The sequence below is a fragment of the Eupeodes corollae genome, chromosome 1 (assembly GCF_945859685.1).
Source record: "Eupeodes corollae chromosome 1, idEupCoro1.1, whole genome shotgun sequence".
Lineage (NCBI taxonomy): Eukaryota > Metazoa > Arthropoda > Insecta > Diptera > Syrphidae > Eupeodes > Eupeodes corollae.
In genome coordinates this window covers 155390217-155402610 of record NC_079147.1, presented here as the reverse complement: position 1 = coordinate 155402610, position 12394 = coordinate 155390217, and the positions used below count along the sequence as shown (strand labels likewise).

At 34.7% G+C, this 12394-nt stretch overlaps 1 protein-coding gene across 1 annotated transcript; it reads left to right on the top strand.

Moving 5' to 3' along the window:
* Positions 1 to 556: 556 nt before the first annotated feature.
* LOC129942294 (uncharacterized) lies at positions 557 to 7869 on the top strand. The gene is made up of 9 exons (XM_056051166.1): positions 557 to 573; positions 641 to 786; positions 877 to 1309; positions 5121 to 5344; positions 5415 to 6273; positions 6343 to 6468; positions 6530 to 6828; positions 6909 to 7431; positions 7500 to 7869. Exons 2-9 carry the CDS (start codon positions 667 to 669, stop codon positions 7748 to 7750), a joined length of 2835 nt encoding a protein of 944 aa, XP_055907141.1. The 5' UTR covers positions 557 to 573; positions 641 to 666; the 3' UTR covers positions 7751 to 7869.
* The last annotated feature ends 4525 nt before the right edge of the window (positions 7870 to 12394 follow it).

Below are 12394 nucleotides of genomic sequence, written 5' to 3'. Positions count from 1 at the left end.
CTAAGTCTGAAATTGAATAATGTCGAACGAAATTGACGTTGCATTTTGGTTCACATTCGACATCGCCCCAATGCAATATTCTCTAGTTTCTTTTCACAAATGTATAACATTCCTTTTTAATTAAAAACAAAAAACATCAAGTTCACAGCTAATACAAAAACTTATATTTGAGTGAGCTTTCAATTACTAAAACCTAAGAAAAACTAACTCGAACAACATAACTCTTATAAAAAAGGACTTCCTCCTTCTTGGTCACCATTCAACAATCACTATTATATACAGTCCTCATTGCCAAATGCATAAACAATTTTTATGAAAGAAGCGTAACAAGTTCACTTCCCGTCCTTAGAATTTCAAAACCGCAAAAAGAAGTTATAAACAAAACAAAAACAAATACCACGTGCGATGTATTATTTTCGCGCATGCCCTCACTTTGAAATAATCGTTATGAATTAAATATTGATTTTTCGTTTGGGTTTTAGCAATTCTCGAAATAGAAAGTGACATATTGTTTTGTTTTTCACATCGAGTGCATCTAGAAATTTTTTAATATTAGTTCCATTGCACAAAATAGTATAAAAGTTTATTTAAAAAAATTACAAAAATTTATAATTTAATTTATCTTAATAACTTAATTTAGAAAAAGCTCAAATATTAGGAGAAAAAATGATAAAAATGCGACCATATGTTCCATCAGATCGAATTGCTATTCGTGATAGCATCGAAGAAGACATAAGTGATGAAGTTGAAGACGACGTTTTTATAAAGGATGCTCGCACCGCCAAGGTATAGAAGAACAATAAACCTTTACTAACAGCGGCCTCAGCAGATTCTTCAAATGTGAATTATGTATTTCTTCTTCTTGTAAAATTGCAGATCAGTGAAGAAAAAGGTCTGAAACGACCATTGATGGCACCACGTCGAAAAAATGGTGGCAAACCGCACAGTTCACTCCCGCCTATAATGAAAAAACATCGTAGATGCTGGAAGTGCTGTAAACCCTTTTGTTATGGCCTAGCTGCCTTGAGTATTTTTATTGGATTTATTATGTTGGCCGCATTTGTTCTCACAATGTTTCCTGTTCCATTGCAAAAAATCAAAATATGGCTGAAAAAAGAACCAAATTTTAGTTTGCCATCTCCGGTTTTGTATGGCGATAGTATGGGTACAGAATTTGTACCTTGCACTCAAATAAGTGTGCATAAGATATGGAGTCGTACATTCCCTCGTATAAATAGCGAAAGTCCCATGAGAAAAGCCGACTTAAATGGGGATGATATAAAGGATATTATATTTGGCTATGGAGTTGGTGAGCATAATAATATTGTATATAATAATTATTTTAAACTTTTTTATTTGATTAGATTTTTATTTTAAACAGTTTATAAAACCATACGTAGCTTTGGAAGAATTATTAAGGGTGTTTTTTTCAGGCGTGTTGTATTCAAGAAGAAATGCAAATAATTGAATATTTTAGCCTAGAATAAAAATATCGGTTTGCCATTATGTTGGTTTCGGGCTAGTGGTCGCCACGACTAGCTCGAATAAATTCAAGCAGATAGGCCTAACTTTTGACGACTTTTTACAGCAATTGGGTCCGTATGACAGCAATAATGCACCAAATTTACTCTTTCAAGGCGTCAATCGTCTCGGACTTGCCAGCGAAGACAAACGACTCAAACTACACTACAAAAACAGTGACTTTCGGTGTTGAACCGCACGGTATTGCAGGTCACGCCACAGGCCACAATGACGCAAAATAATACGCTTATAGGGACTTATTTTTAAGAGCTATTGAAAATTAAAAAAAATTAAATAACATATAAGAATATAATCTTTATTTTAATTAATAGTAAGATGGATACAATTTGATAAACCTCTCGGATCGCTCAATACAAGTAGTATTGCTTGGTTACAAGTATGAAAACCACAAAATAAATGTTGGCGTACCCCAGGGCTCTGTTTTATCTCCAACACTTTTTCTCATTTTTATTTCATGACCTCCTTTCTGCAACTTCTAATCCTGACGATAGAACTCTTAGCTTTTCAAATTCGTTTTCATACTTTCATCCTGCTTCTTCGAATGTGGAACTGCAACTACAGAATAGTATAAGCTTATTTAATTCCGAATTAAACAGCGTTGTACAGTGGGGAATAAAAAACCCCGTAGAATTTAATGCTACGAAAACTCAATGCTGTCTTGCATCGTTAAAACGAGATATACCCCCTTGCCATTATCAATGGATTAACACCAATTTTTAAAGATTAACATAGCCCTACAACAAGTTGTCTAAGATCGTTTTTTTTTTAGCTTCAAGCTTCACCACCCACAGTGTTCACGAGGTAAATCATTTGTTAAGCTCTTCCTTTTTCAGCAAAAAAAATTATGTTATCATTGTACTGTAGATTTCTCCATTTACAGTAACATTAAGATTCGTATCATCTAAGATGCATTGATAGCAGTTGCAATGCATACTGGCTGCAACTTCTTACTTCTTAAGGTGGCGCTACAGTCCAGGGCGGACCTGGGCCTCAACTAACAAGCGTCTCCAGCCAGCTCGGTCCCTAGCTAGCTGTCTCCAGTTTCGCACGCCAAGTTGGTTGAGGTCCTCTCCCACCTGGGTGCGCCACCTGAGTCGTGGTCTTCCTCTACTGCGCCGTCCCTCGGGATTGGATTCGAAGACCTTCCGGGCTGGAGCGTTGATGTCCATCCGCTCTACATGACCTAGCCATCTAAGCCGTTGGACTTTAATTCTGCTAACTAGGTCAGTGTCGCTGTACAGCCCATACAGTTCGTACGGGGTTCCTCCATTCTCCATCTATGCGTACGGGACCAAAAATCACCCGAAGAATTTTTCTCTCGAAGCATCCTAAGACGGTCTCATCTTTCTTTGACAGGGTCCAGGCCTCAGCGCCATAAATGAGAACCGGGATGATAAGTGTCTTATAGATGGTGATTTTACATGCTCGAGAGAGGACTCTACTTCTCAATTGCCTTCTAAGTCTAAACAAACAGCGATTTGCAAGAGTTATTCTTCGTTTGATTTCAGCGCTGGTGTCGTTGTCTGCATTAATAGCGGTGCCTAGGTAGACAAAGTCCTTAACTACCTCAAAGTTATAGCTGTCCATGGTGACGTTATGTCCAAGACGTCGTCGTTCAGTGTCCTTTTTTGATGACAGCATATATTTGGTCTTGACCTCATTGACCACTAAACCCATCTTCTTCGCTTCCGTCGCAATGCTCAAAAACGCTCCACTGACATCACGCTTTGATCTTCTAATTATGTCAATATCATCTGCGTTTCCGAGTAATTGGATAGACCTTGGGAAGATTGTGCCTCTAGTGTTGACGGTTGAGTTTTGCACAATTCTTTCCAGAAGGATGTTGAAGAAGTCACATGACAGTGCATCGCCTTGTCTAAAACCTTTTTTGACATCAAATGCATCGGTAAGATCTTTTCCGACCTTGATAGAGCAGCGTGCATACTCCATCGTCATTCTGCACAAACGGATAAGTTTGACAGGGATGCCAAAACTAGACATTGCTCGGTAGAGCTCTTCCCTATAGATGCTGTCATACGCGGCTTTAAAATCGATAAAGATACTCGTATCAATTTTTACCAAATTTGCGTACTATTTTTTTTTGAAGATTTAATTTTTATAAAAAAAACGGACTGTTGGATTTTAATATAAAAACTACTAAATATCGAAAACAATATTTTCTTTGAAATAAAATAAGTTTAAAGCCAATATTTTTAATTTTTGAAAAGCTATTTGAGTCGAAAGTAAATTCTTACCAAATTTTAGTCTTGCTTTTTTTAGAGTTTTATTTTTTGTAAAAAAACTGTCAATTCATTATTTTCAAAATTTGACTAAATGTTAACAACAATTTTTTTTCGAAAGATAAAAGCAAATTAAAGCCAACATCTTAAAGTTTTAAAAAGATATTTGAGTCGAAAATCAATTTTTACCAACTTTTATTAATTTTTTTTTTAGGTTTTTATTTTTTGTAAAAAAACTGTCAATTCGATTTTTCTCAACATTTTTCAGAATGTTGAAAACTACATTTCTTATAAGATAAAATAAGTTTGAAGCCTAAATTTCAAGTTCTTGAAAAGATTTTTGAATCGATATACATTTTTTATAAACTTTGTGTAATGTTTTTTTTTAGATTTTTATTTTTTATAAAAAAAACTCAATTCGATTTTTCTCAAAATTTTATCAGATATCAAAAACATTATTCTTCGTTGCACAAAATTGTTTTGGAGATGAAATCATATTTTAGTCGTAAGATTTCGGAGGTGACAACTTTTGTTTTTCAGTTTTTTTGATTTATATCGAAAATCGTTAAATATATTTTTTTCAATTTTTTTCAGAAAATATACTTCTTTGATAATACGTTATAATATATTATATAAAATGTATTTCAAGTCTCAATCGGTTTTGGTTCGTAAGATATTTAGGGTTAACCAAAATTTTCACCTTTTTTTTCAAACTGCTATGGTAAAAAACCACCCACGCAATTTCCTTGAGAGCCCTTTCTACATCTTTCTGCCTTATTATCTGTATAACAAAATTCATTTGAAATCGATATCTCTTCTGGTTCTTGAGCTATGGACGGCGAAAAAAACGTCGCGAACGTAAGGACGCACGCACAAACATCTTTTTAAAAATCTTTTATTTCGGCTCTAGGGACCTTGAAACGTCGAGAAATGTCAAAATTTTTAATTTGACAATTTGGACCCATTGCAATAACTTCCTGGGGGAAGTTAAAAAGAGCGTGACAATAAATAAAATTCAAACATTTGTGAGCGTTTTTTGTTTGTAATACGATTTATGGTTAAAGTATGGACAGAATATGTTTGACAGTGACACAAATCACTTAACTTGCGTGAGCTGTCAAAACATTGTTCCCAAAAGAAAATATCAAAAAAATCACCATTGGGAATAAATCAAGTGACAGCTATCAATAAGACGAACTCCGAAAAAAATATAGCAAAATATAAAACCACACGACTTAAAAATTCCCGAAATATTAGAGAAATAATATATGAAAAACTTTTTTTACTTGATATTTCATATATAATTCTTAAAATTTTAAAAATATTAATCTTTTGCAGATGATAACATTCAGTACGATGAAATATCTTTACCAAAGTGTAAATCGGTTCAACAAGGTGACATAGAAGATGTTCCTTGTGAAGGAGGAGTAATAGCTCTCGATGGTGCAAATGGAAATTTATTATGGCAAACCTGGAGTATAGGAAACGTCTTCTCTTTATATTGTACCGTGGACATCGATAAGGACGGTTTCATAGATTGCATAGCATCTGGACGTTTAGGGGTAAGGATTGTTAACTTTACACTGTAAACAAAAATGTTTCATTTATATTTTTTTATCGTTTTAAACGTAGATGATTTTTGCCATAAATGGTCGAAATGGAAACAAATTATGGGATTTCAAAGAAACACAAATCGAAACGAATTCTCCAGTTGTAATTGACTTGTACACAATTAATTCAGTTCGTGATTTAGATGGCGATGAGACACCAGAAGTTTTAGCTGTCCACGTAGAAGAACGAGCAACTTCCCGATCCGGTCATATAAAACTTATTTCCGGTAGAACTGGAAAAGTCATCCGTGTCATTCCAACGCCATATCGTGAAGAAGCTTTTGTTCCGATACAAATAGTAACCCAACAAGATGGTACTGAAGTTTTAATGATAATCACTGGCGGGCAAAATACACCAGGAGGTGTTTATTCTATAAGACTTTTAAATCTTATGCAGTACACAAGTGAAAAAGAGTTTATATCGTTGTATCGGACAAATTCTTCAGGTTTTATGGCTCCAGCAATTTTGACAGATCTAACGGGTGATCTAATAAATGATATAATTGTCTCATCATTCAATTCGACAATATATGCATTTGATGGAAAAACTTTTAAGATGCTATGGAACTTTACTTTCCCAGCTAGTGAAAGTGTAAGTGCAATTGTTCCAGGACATTTCAATCATGACAATGTTACGGATTTTATGATTAAATATAACACTGGACCGGGATTTCCAGTTTATTATTATTCACAAACTACTATTTTGGATGGAATTACTGGAAAACCATTGTTAGATGCAATGATGACTGATTCGGGAGGAGCTAGTAGTTTGCTTGGTGGAATGTCGATATCACAGACATTTGGTGGAGACTTCTTTCTTCACTGGCAGACTCAGTGCCGAAACAAATACGGTGCAAAGGATGCTTATGAATTTATTCCAGGTCTATAAAGTTTATAGTTTGATTTTGAACAGGTTTTTTTTATATGTATGCTTTTTATCTTTTAAACAGGAAGCGATATAATTTTGCAAGCTAGAGCAGATACGTGCGTTCTGCGTTATAATGAATCTACTGTTCTTAAGTTATATGCGATTGCCCGTCATATAGAACCACCAGGGGCTGTAATCTTCAGTACAGGTATTTTTTTATAAATTCAATATTCATTGACATGGTTTTTTGATTTTTGATTTAATTAAAGATGATTTGGAACTTAAACTTAATCGAACACAAAGCTCTCAAACAATCAAAAAAGACAAATCTAAGTCGCCTCTCAAGCATCCAAAAATGTTAAACAAATTAATGAAAAACAATGACCAGCCATTTGTAGAAGGACAACAACTGAAACCTGAAGAAAAATTAATAAACAGCGCAACTGTTATCAAACCAATATTAAACACCTTGAAACCACTAGAGGATAAAGCGGAATCTATTCCAATCTTTGGAAGCAGAAGAAATTACCAATATTTACCGTATCAGAGTAATAATCCAAGAGATTTTGTAAGTGTCCTTTTCCAATTTGCTAGAAACTCTAAACTTTAGCTTTGGACTTGTAAATTAATTTCTTAATACTATTTTAGAAAGACTATGAAGCTGATCCATCTAGAAGTCAAGAAGAATACCAAGAGGTTTATGTTGATGAGGGCATACCTAATGATCGTCCTATTCGATTAAGATCCAAATATCCTGGAAATAGAGATGTACGAAGTGAATTTATAAGCCTTGAAGTATCACCAAACGATACAGTTCCAAATATTGCTCAAAATAGCCTCGAAAAAGAGGAACCACTAAGTCTGTGGGATTTAGAAGTTGAAAAAGAGGAACAAGATGTTTTGAAAGAAAGAAACAAATACGAGTATCCACCCAACAATGATAATTCACAACGAAAGCAACGTGACGATGATAGCCAAATAGAGAAGGATGATGATGCTCAGTATTTAGCTTCAATATCTTCAAGTGGTGTCCTTTTGAAATCATTAGATAACTCACCAACTTCAATAGATTATGCTTTTTTACTGAATATCAGAGAATCGGAGACTTATCCACCATTATTCCTACCTCAAGATTGGAATTGCATGGAGGAAAAAATCAGTGCTTATCGAAGTGAGTATGATATTTGATATATGTATGGATCTTTCTGGGACTAATTTTAAATCTATGCTCTATTAAAGGTTACACAGCAGAAAACTTAAGTGTTTTAGAAAAACAATTTCTAAAACAATGCTTGAGTGGCAGAAGTATTAATAGCCTTACACCAACTGTACCTAGATATGAGTCGCAAATGGTAATCTCACGGATAACTTTAACGTGCACTTGTCGGTCTTTAGAAAAAGGTGAAGTTTGTTCAGAACTCGACGATATCAAAAGACAAAGATGGACTGAATTTATGGGGAATAATGGTGATGGGTCTTATAAAAATTAGTAATAAATTATGATTTTTTTTTCGATCTAGCACAAAAATAACCAAAAGACAAAATTTGAATTTTAAATAAAGTTTATTTTCATAAAAAAAAAAAAACAAAATAAGTAAAATGTAAAAATGTACATAAGTAACAAAAAATAATTAAATTAAATTTAGTAAATTTTATCAACGCAATTGGAAACTAAATATCTAGACGTTGACTGTTAAAGTTGATTTATACCCCATATTACTTTGATCATTCAAGGGACTTTCCTGATGAAATGTTCTTTTGAATTCTTAAGGCTCCAGCCCTAGTTTTTGAAAAGAGTGTCAAAGTGTCATAGAGGGTCTATTTCCGGTGGCAATAAAATTGCTTTACTTATGTAATTATTCCGGTCCCTAATTTGCAAAATTAGAGTAAATTAGAAAATTATCATTACGTACGTTTTGTTTGCATTTCATATATAGTAAAGTGAGAAATTCCCAACAAAACGATCCGCAGTGGCCAGATTTTTGTATTTAAAATTGGTACAACTGAAAGAAGATCTGTCAAAATAATAATAAAAAAAACACACAAATAAGAAGAAAGTTTGTTCGTAGACATGAACGTTAACATGTGGTGTTGAAGCGAGCTTGAAGCTCGCCTCAATTCTTTATATATCTGAATCGAGTTGAGATTTATCTATTCTAAACTGAGATAAACCTTTTTTGGAAACATAGCAAAACATAAATATCTTTTCTATTGTTTTTTCTTGCAAAATAAGCCCAGTTAGTCCATTTTCACTAACAAAACTAAATAATATCAACAGTAATAGATTCGTTTTTTCCGCAATGGAAAACACACATGATTCCAAATGCTGAACTACTCAACGAACACAGCCATCGATATACAAATGCAACATCAATCGTACCAACATTTGAGAACGAAATCACATAAGATCAATTCGAGGCTCGTATAAATATCAAAAACCTATCCATAGTGAGATTCTACTCTAACTTTTTTCGGTGTTATTCTCACTATGGATATTGTTTTTGTTATTCGTGTAAAATCCTACTTTACTATGGATAGATTTCCCAACAAAACACGGGTAATAGCTGGTCCAAACTTTTGCTACTAAAGATTAACATAGATCTAGAAAAATATATGTGTTCCTAAGGAACTGTGTCTAAAGAAGTTTGATATGCAGACAAATATTTTTAAATTGAGGTCCGAAATAATTATAAAATAAAATGTTCAATGGATAGTTTTAATAATCCACCGGATATTTACCAAAAACTTATATATTTTAAATCAATTTCCAGGCTTCTTGAAATTCAAACATATGTTGAATCAGCTGTTCTGTCAGATACCGATTTATACCAGAAATTTTGGATCAGCTGTTCTTTTACACGTAAAACATTAACAAAAAAGGTATCCGGGTACTCTATGAATTTAAGATTAAAAGCAACAATTAAACGTTGATAAAGTTGTCACCACCGCACCACTCGCACAAGACTTGAAAAGTATATCGATTCACGTCGATGTCAAAGTAGAACTGACATTTACCGTCTTTTAAATTTTATAGCTATAATTTTTATAACAATTATGATCATAAGTAAAGAGCAATCCGGGATATTTTATAATTTTTTCTGGTCGACTGAGGAATTTAGTTTTAATAAAAAAGAGTTAAAATTGGTTAAAAGGAATAAAAATGAAACCAATCATTTGAATTATTTTGACAGCTGTTTTTTAGCCACTATTTCTGCCATTGAAATCTACCATAAAATTGTTTCTGAAAGAAACCTGTCATTAGAATTTTCTAAAATTAAAACATAAATCAATAGAACGATTTGTTTCACTTTGGACATAAAATGAAGTTCAGGAAATTGAGTTTCCATGCGGAAAATAGGAAAATACACATTTAGCGCAAAAATGTTTGCCAATAAACTTTTTTTTCGACTTCGAGGACATTTGTAGACGCGTATTCTGTCTCTTATTGACCGACACGAAAAAAAAATAGGAAAACAAATTATAAATTAGACAAACAAATCTAACAAAACCTAAGTGGAGACGTCTCTCTTTGTTAAAAGTAATTTTTGGCAGCTGACCAATCAAATACTAGAAACTTGCCTTACTTTCATGTCCCGTATGTCGTCTGAACCTGCCAAACGAGAACCGGGATGATAAGCGTCTTACAGATGGTGATTTTAGTTCCTCAAGAGAAAGGGCTTTACTACTCAATTGCCTTCTAAATCGAAAGAAGCAGCGATTTGCAAGAGTTATTCTACGTTCGATTTCAGCGATGGTGTCGTTACCTGAATTTAAATGTGCCTAAATGCACAAAGTTCTTAACAACCTCAAAGTTATAGCTGTGCATGGTGAAGTTTTGTCCAAGAAGTCGTAGTTGAATGTCCTTTTCAAATGACAGCATATACTTAGTATTGCCCTCATTGACCTCTAAAAACTCATCTTCTCCGTTTCCTTCGCAATGTTCAAAAACGCACTACTGACATCATGCTTTGATTTTTTAATGAGTTCAGGCAGTTAGTATCTTGGGCATGACTACCTTGGCCCTCTCCCTGGAAAAACAATGGAGAAAGTCGTCGCTCAAGCGGAAAGGCAAAGGATCCGCCTAATTATTGGGAGCGATGCTAACGCTCATCATACTGTATGGGGCAGTACGAATATCAACGACAGAGATGAGTCTCTTTTTGATTATATTCTTGGTACTAACCTCTTAGTAAGTAATGTTGGAAATGAACCAACCTTCATAACTAAAACTCGACAAGAAGTCTTAGACATAACTCTTGTCTCAGATAGTATACAATATATGATCTTGGACTGGAAAGTATCCAAAGAACACTCGTTCTCTGATCATAGATATATCCAGTTCAACATAAATGTGGATGATAACCTGAGTCCATTAACTTTTCGAAACTATCGGAAAACTGACTGGGCTTCATACAGGAACTCATTACAGAGTTTACTAGAACCTGGACTATCTAGTCCTTCCTCTAACGCTAATGAACTTGACAACAAAGTCAATGACCCTACCTCAGCTATGAACAGATCGCTAGAAATTGCTTGTCTACTTATACACATAAGAGGAAAGAGGAAACCACAATGGTGGGCCTCAGAGCTTGACTCGCTCAGCAAGGAATGCAGGAAACTTTTCAACCAGGCCAAAGCTGCAAGACTAGCTTCTCATTATGACTCCTACAAAGAATCCCTAAGAATCTACAAGAAGGCACTAAGGAAATCTAAACGGTCTTCTTGGTGATCCTTCTGTGGCATGTAGAAGAAACTTCTGAAGTCTCTAGGTTACGGAAAATTCTTTCAACTAATCCAGCTATGCCAAGCTGCTTGAAAAATACAGACGGCTACTGGACAAATTCAAGTAATGAATTGCTGAACTTACTATTGGACACTCACTTTCCTGGTAGTTCTCTTACCGAAACTTGCAACAGTAATATACGTTCAAGTTTAAATACAACTTATCCACAAGGTCTGATCACAAAGGATAAGCTACAATGGGCTCTCAACAGCTTCAAACTATTTAAAGCTGCAGGACCAGATGGAATAAAACCAGCCGAATTACAAAAGACTTCTGATATAATTGCACCAATCCTTGGGGCAATTTTTACCAGCTGTCTTTACCTGGTCCATGTTCCCTCGGCATGGAGAGAAGTTAAAGTTGTTTTTATACCAAAAGCAGGTAAATGCTCCCAAGTCAATCCTAAAGATCTACGACCTATAAGTCATTCCTTCTTAAGACCCGGGAAAGATTGATTGATATCCATTTAAGGGCACGTATCGATACATAAATTGGTGGAAACAGCGTTACACACTTTAGTACGCACCATCAAATAATCCCTTAATCATAAAGAGTTCACTATGGTTGCTTTCCTTGACATCAAAGGTGCCTTTAACAACGTGGACACATCTGCAATCACATCTGCACTAACATCTCTAAATGTAGAGAGTTCGCTTCAGAAGTTAATTCAAAACTAGCAGAATAATTAACTCAAAACTGGGCAACTCTTCTAGTAGACGATTCGTTAGTAGAGTTACACCGCAGGGTGGTGTTCTATCCTCTCTCCTTTGGAACCAAGTGGTGAATGAAATCCTAACTAGTCTGGATGCGGAGGGTTTCAGAGTGATAGCCTATGTGGACGACGTTGCTATAGCAGTTTCAGGAAAGTATCTTAACATCCTAAAAGAACTCTTACAAAATGCCTTGGACAGACTAATACTTTGGGCTGGTCGGTGTGGACTGGGTGTTAACCCACACAAAACCGATCTGGTCTTATTTTCGAGGAGATACAAAATTCCATTTGTCAACCCTACTTATATTAAAAGAATCCAATTAAAATTCTCAGACGAGGCTAAATACATAGGTCTTGTCTTAGACAAAAACCTAAATTGGAAACGCAACGTACAGGAAAGAGTCAAAAAAGCTACTGTAGCTCTCTTTTCTTGCAAAAAAGCTATTGGTAAAAAATTGAGTTTACAACCCAGAATCACGCATTGGCTATACACATCGGTAATAAGACCGATTTTAACGTACCGTGTGGCAGTAAAGTGGACTGCTTTAGAGAGCGTGTTCCAGGCGGAACTTTTGGCGATAAAAGAAGTCTTGTCTTGGCTCAAAGAAAACGTGATATCAACATCTGATATCCGTATTT

Coding starts and splice junctions, on each gene's coding strand:
- LOC129942294 (XM_056051166.1), top strand. CDS start 667: ATGATAAAAATGCGACCATATGTTCCATCAGATCGAATTGCTATTCGT. Junction 6,469..6,529: donor GGCTGTAATCTTCAGTACAG/GTATTTTTTTAT, acceptor ATTTAATTAAAG/ATGATTTGGAACTTAAACTT. Junction 7,432..7,499: donor AAAAATCAGTGCTTATCGAA/GTGAGTATGATA, acceptor GCTCTATTAAAG/GTTACACAGCAGAAAACTTA.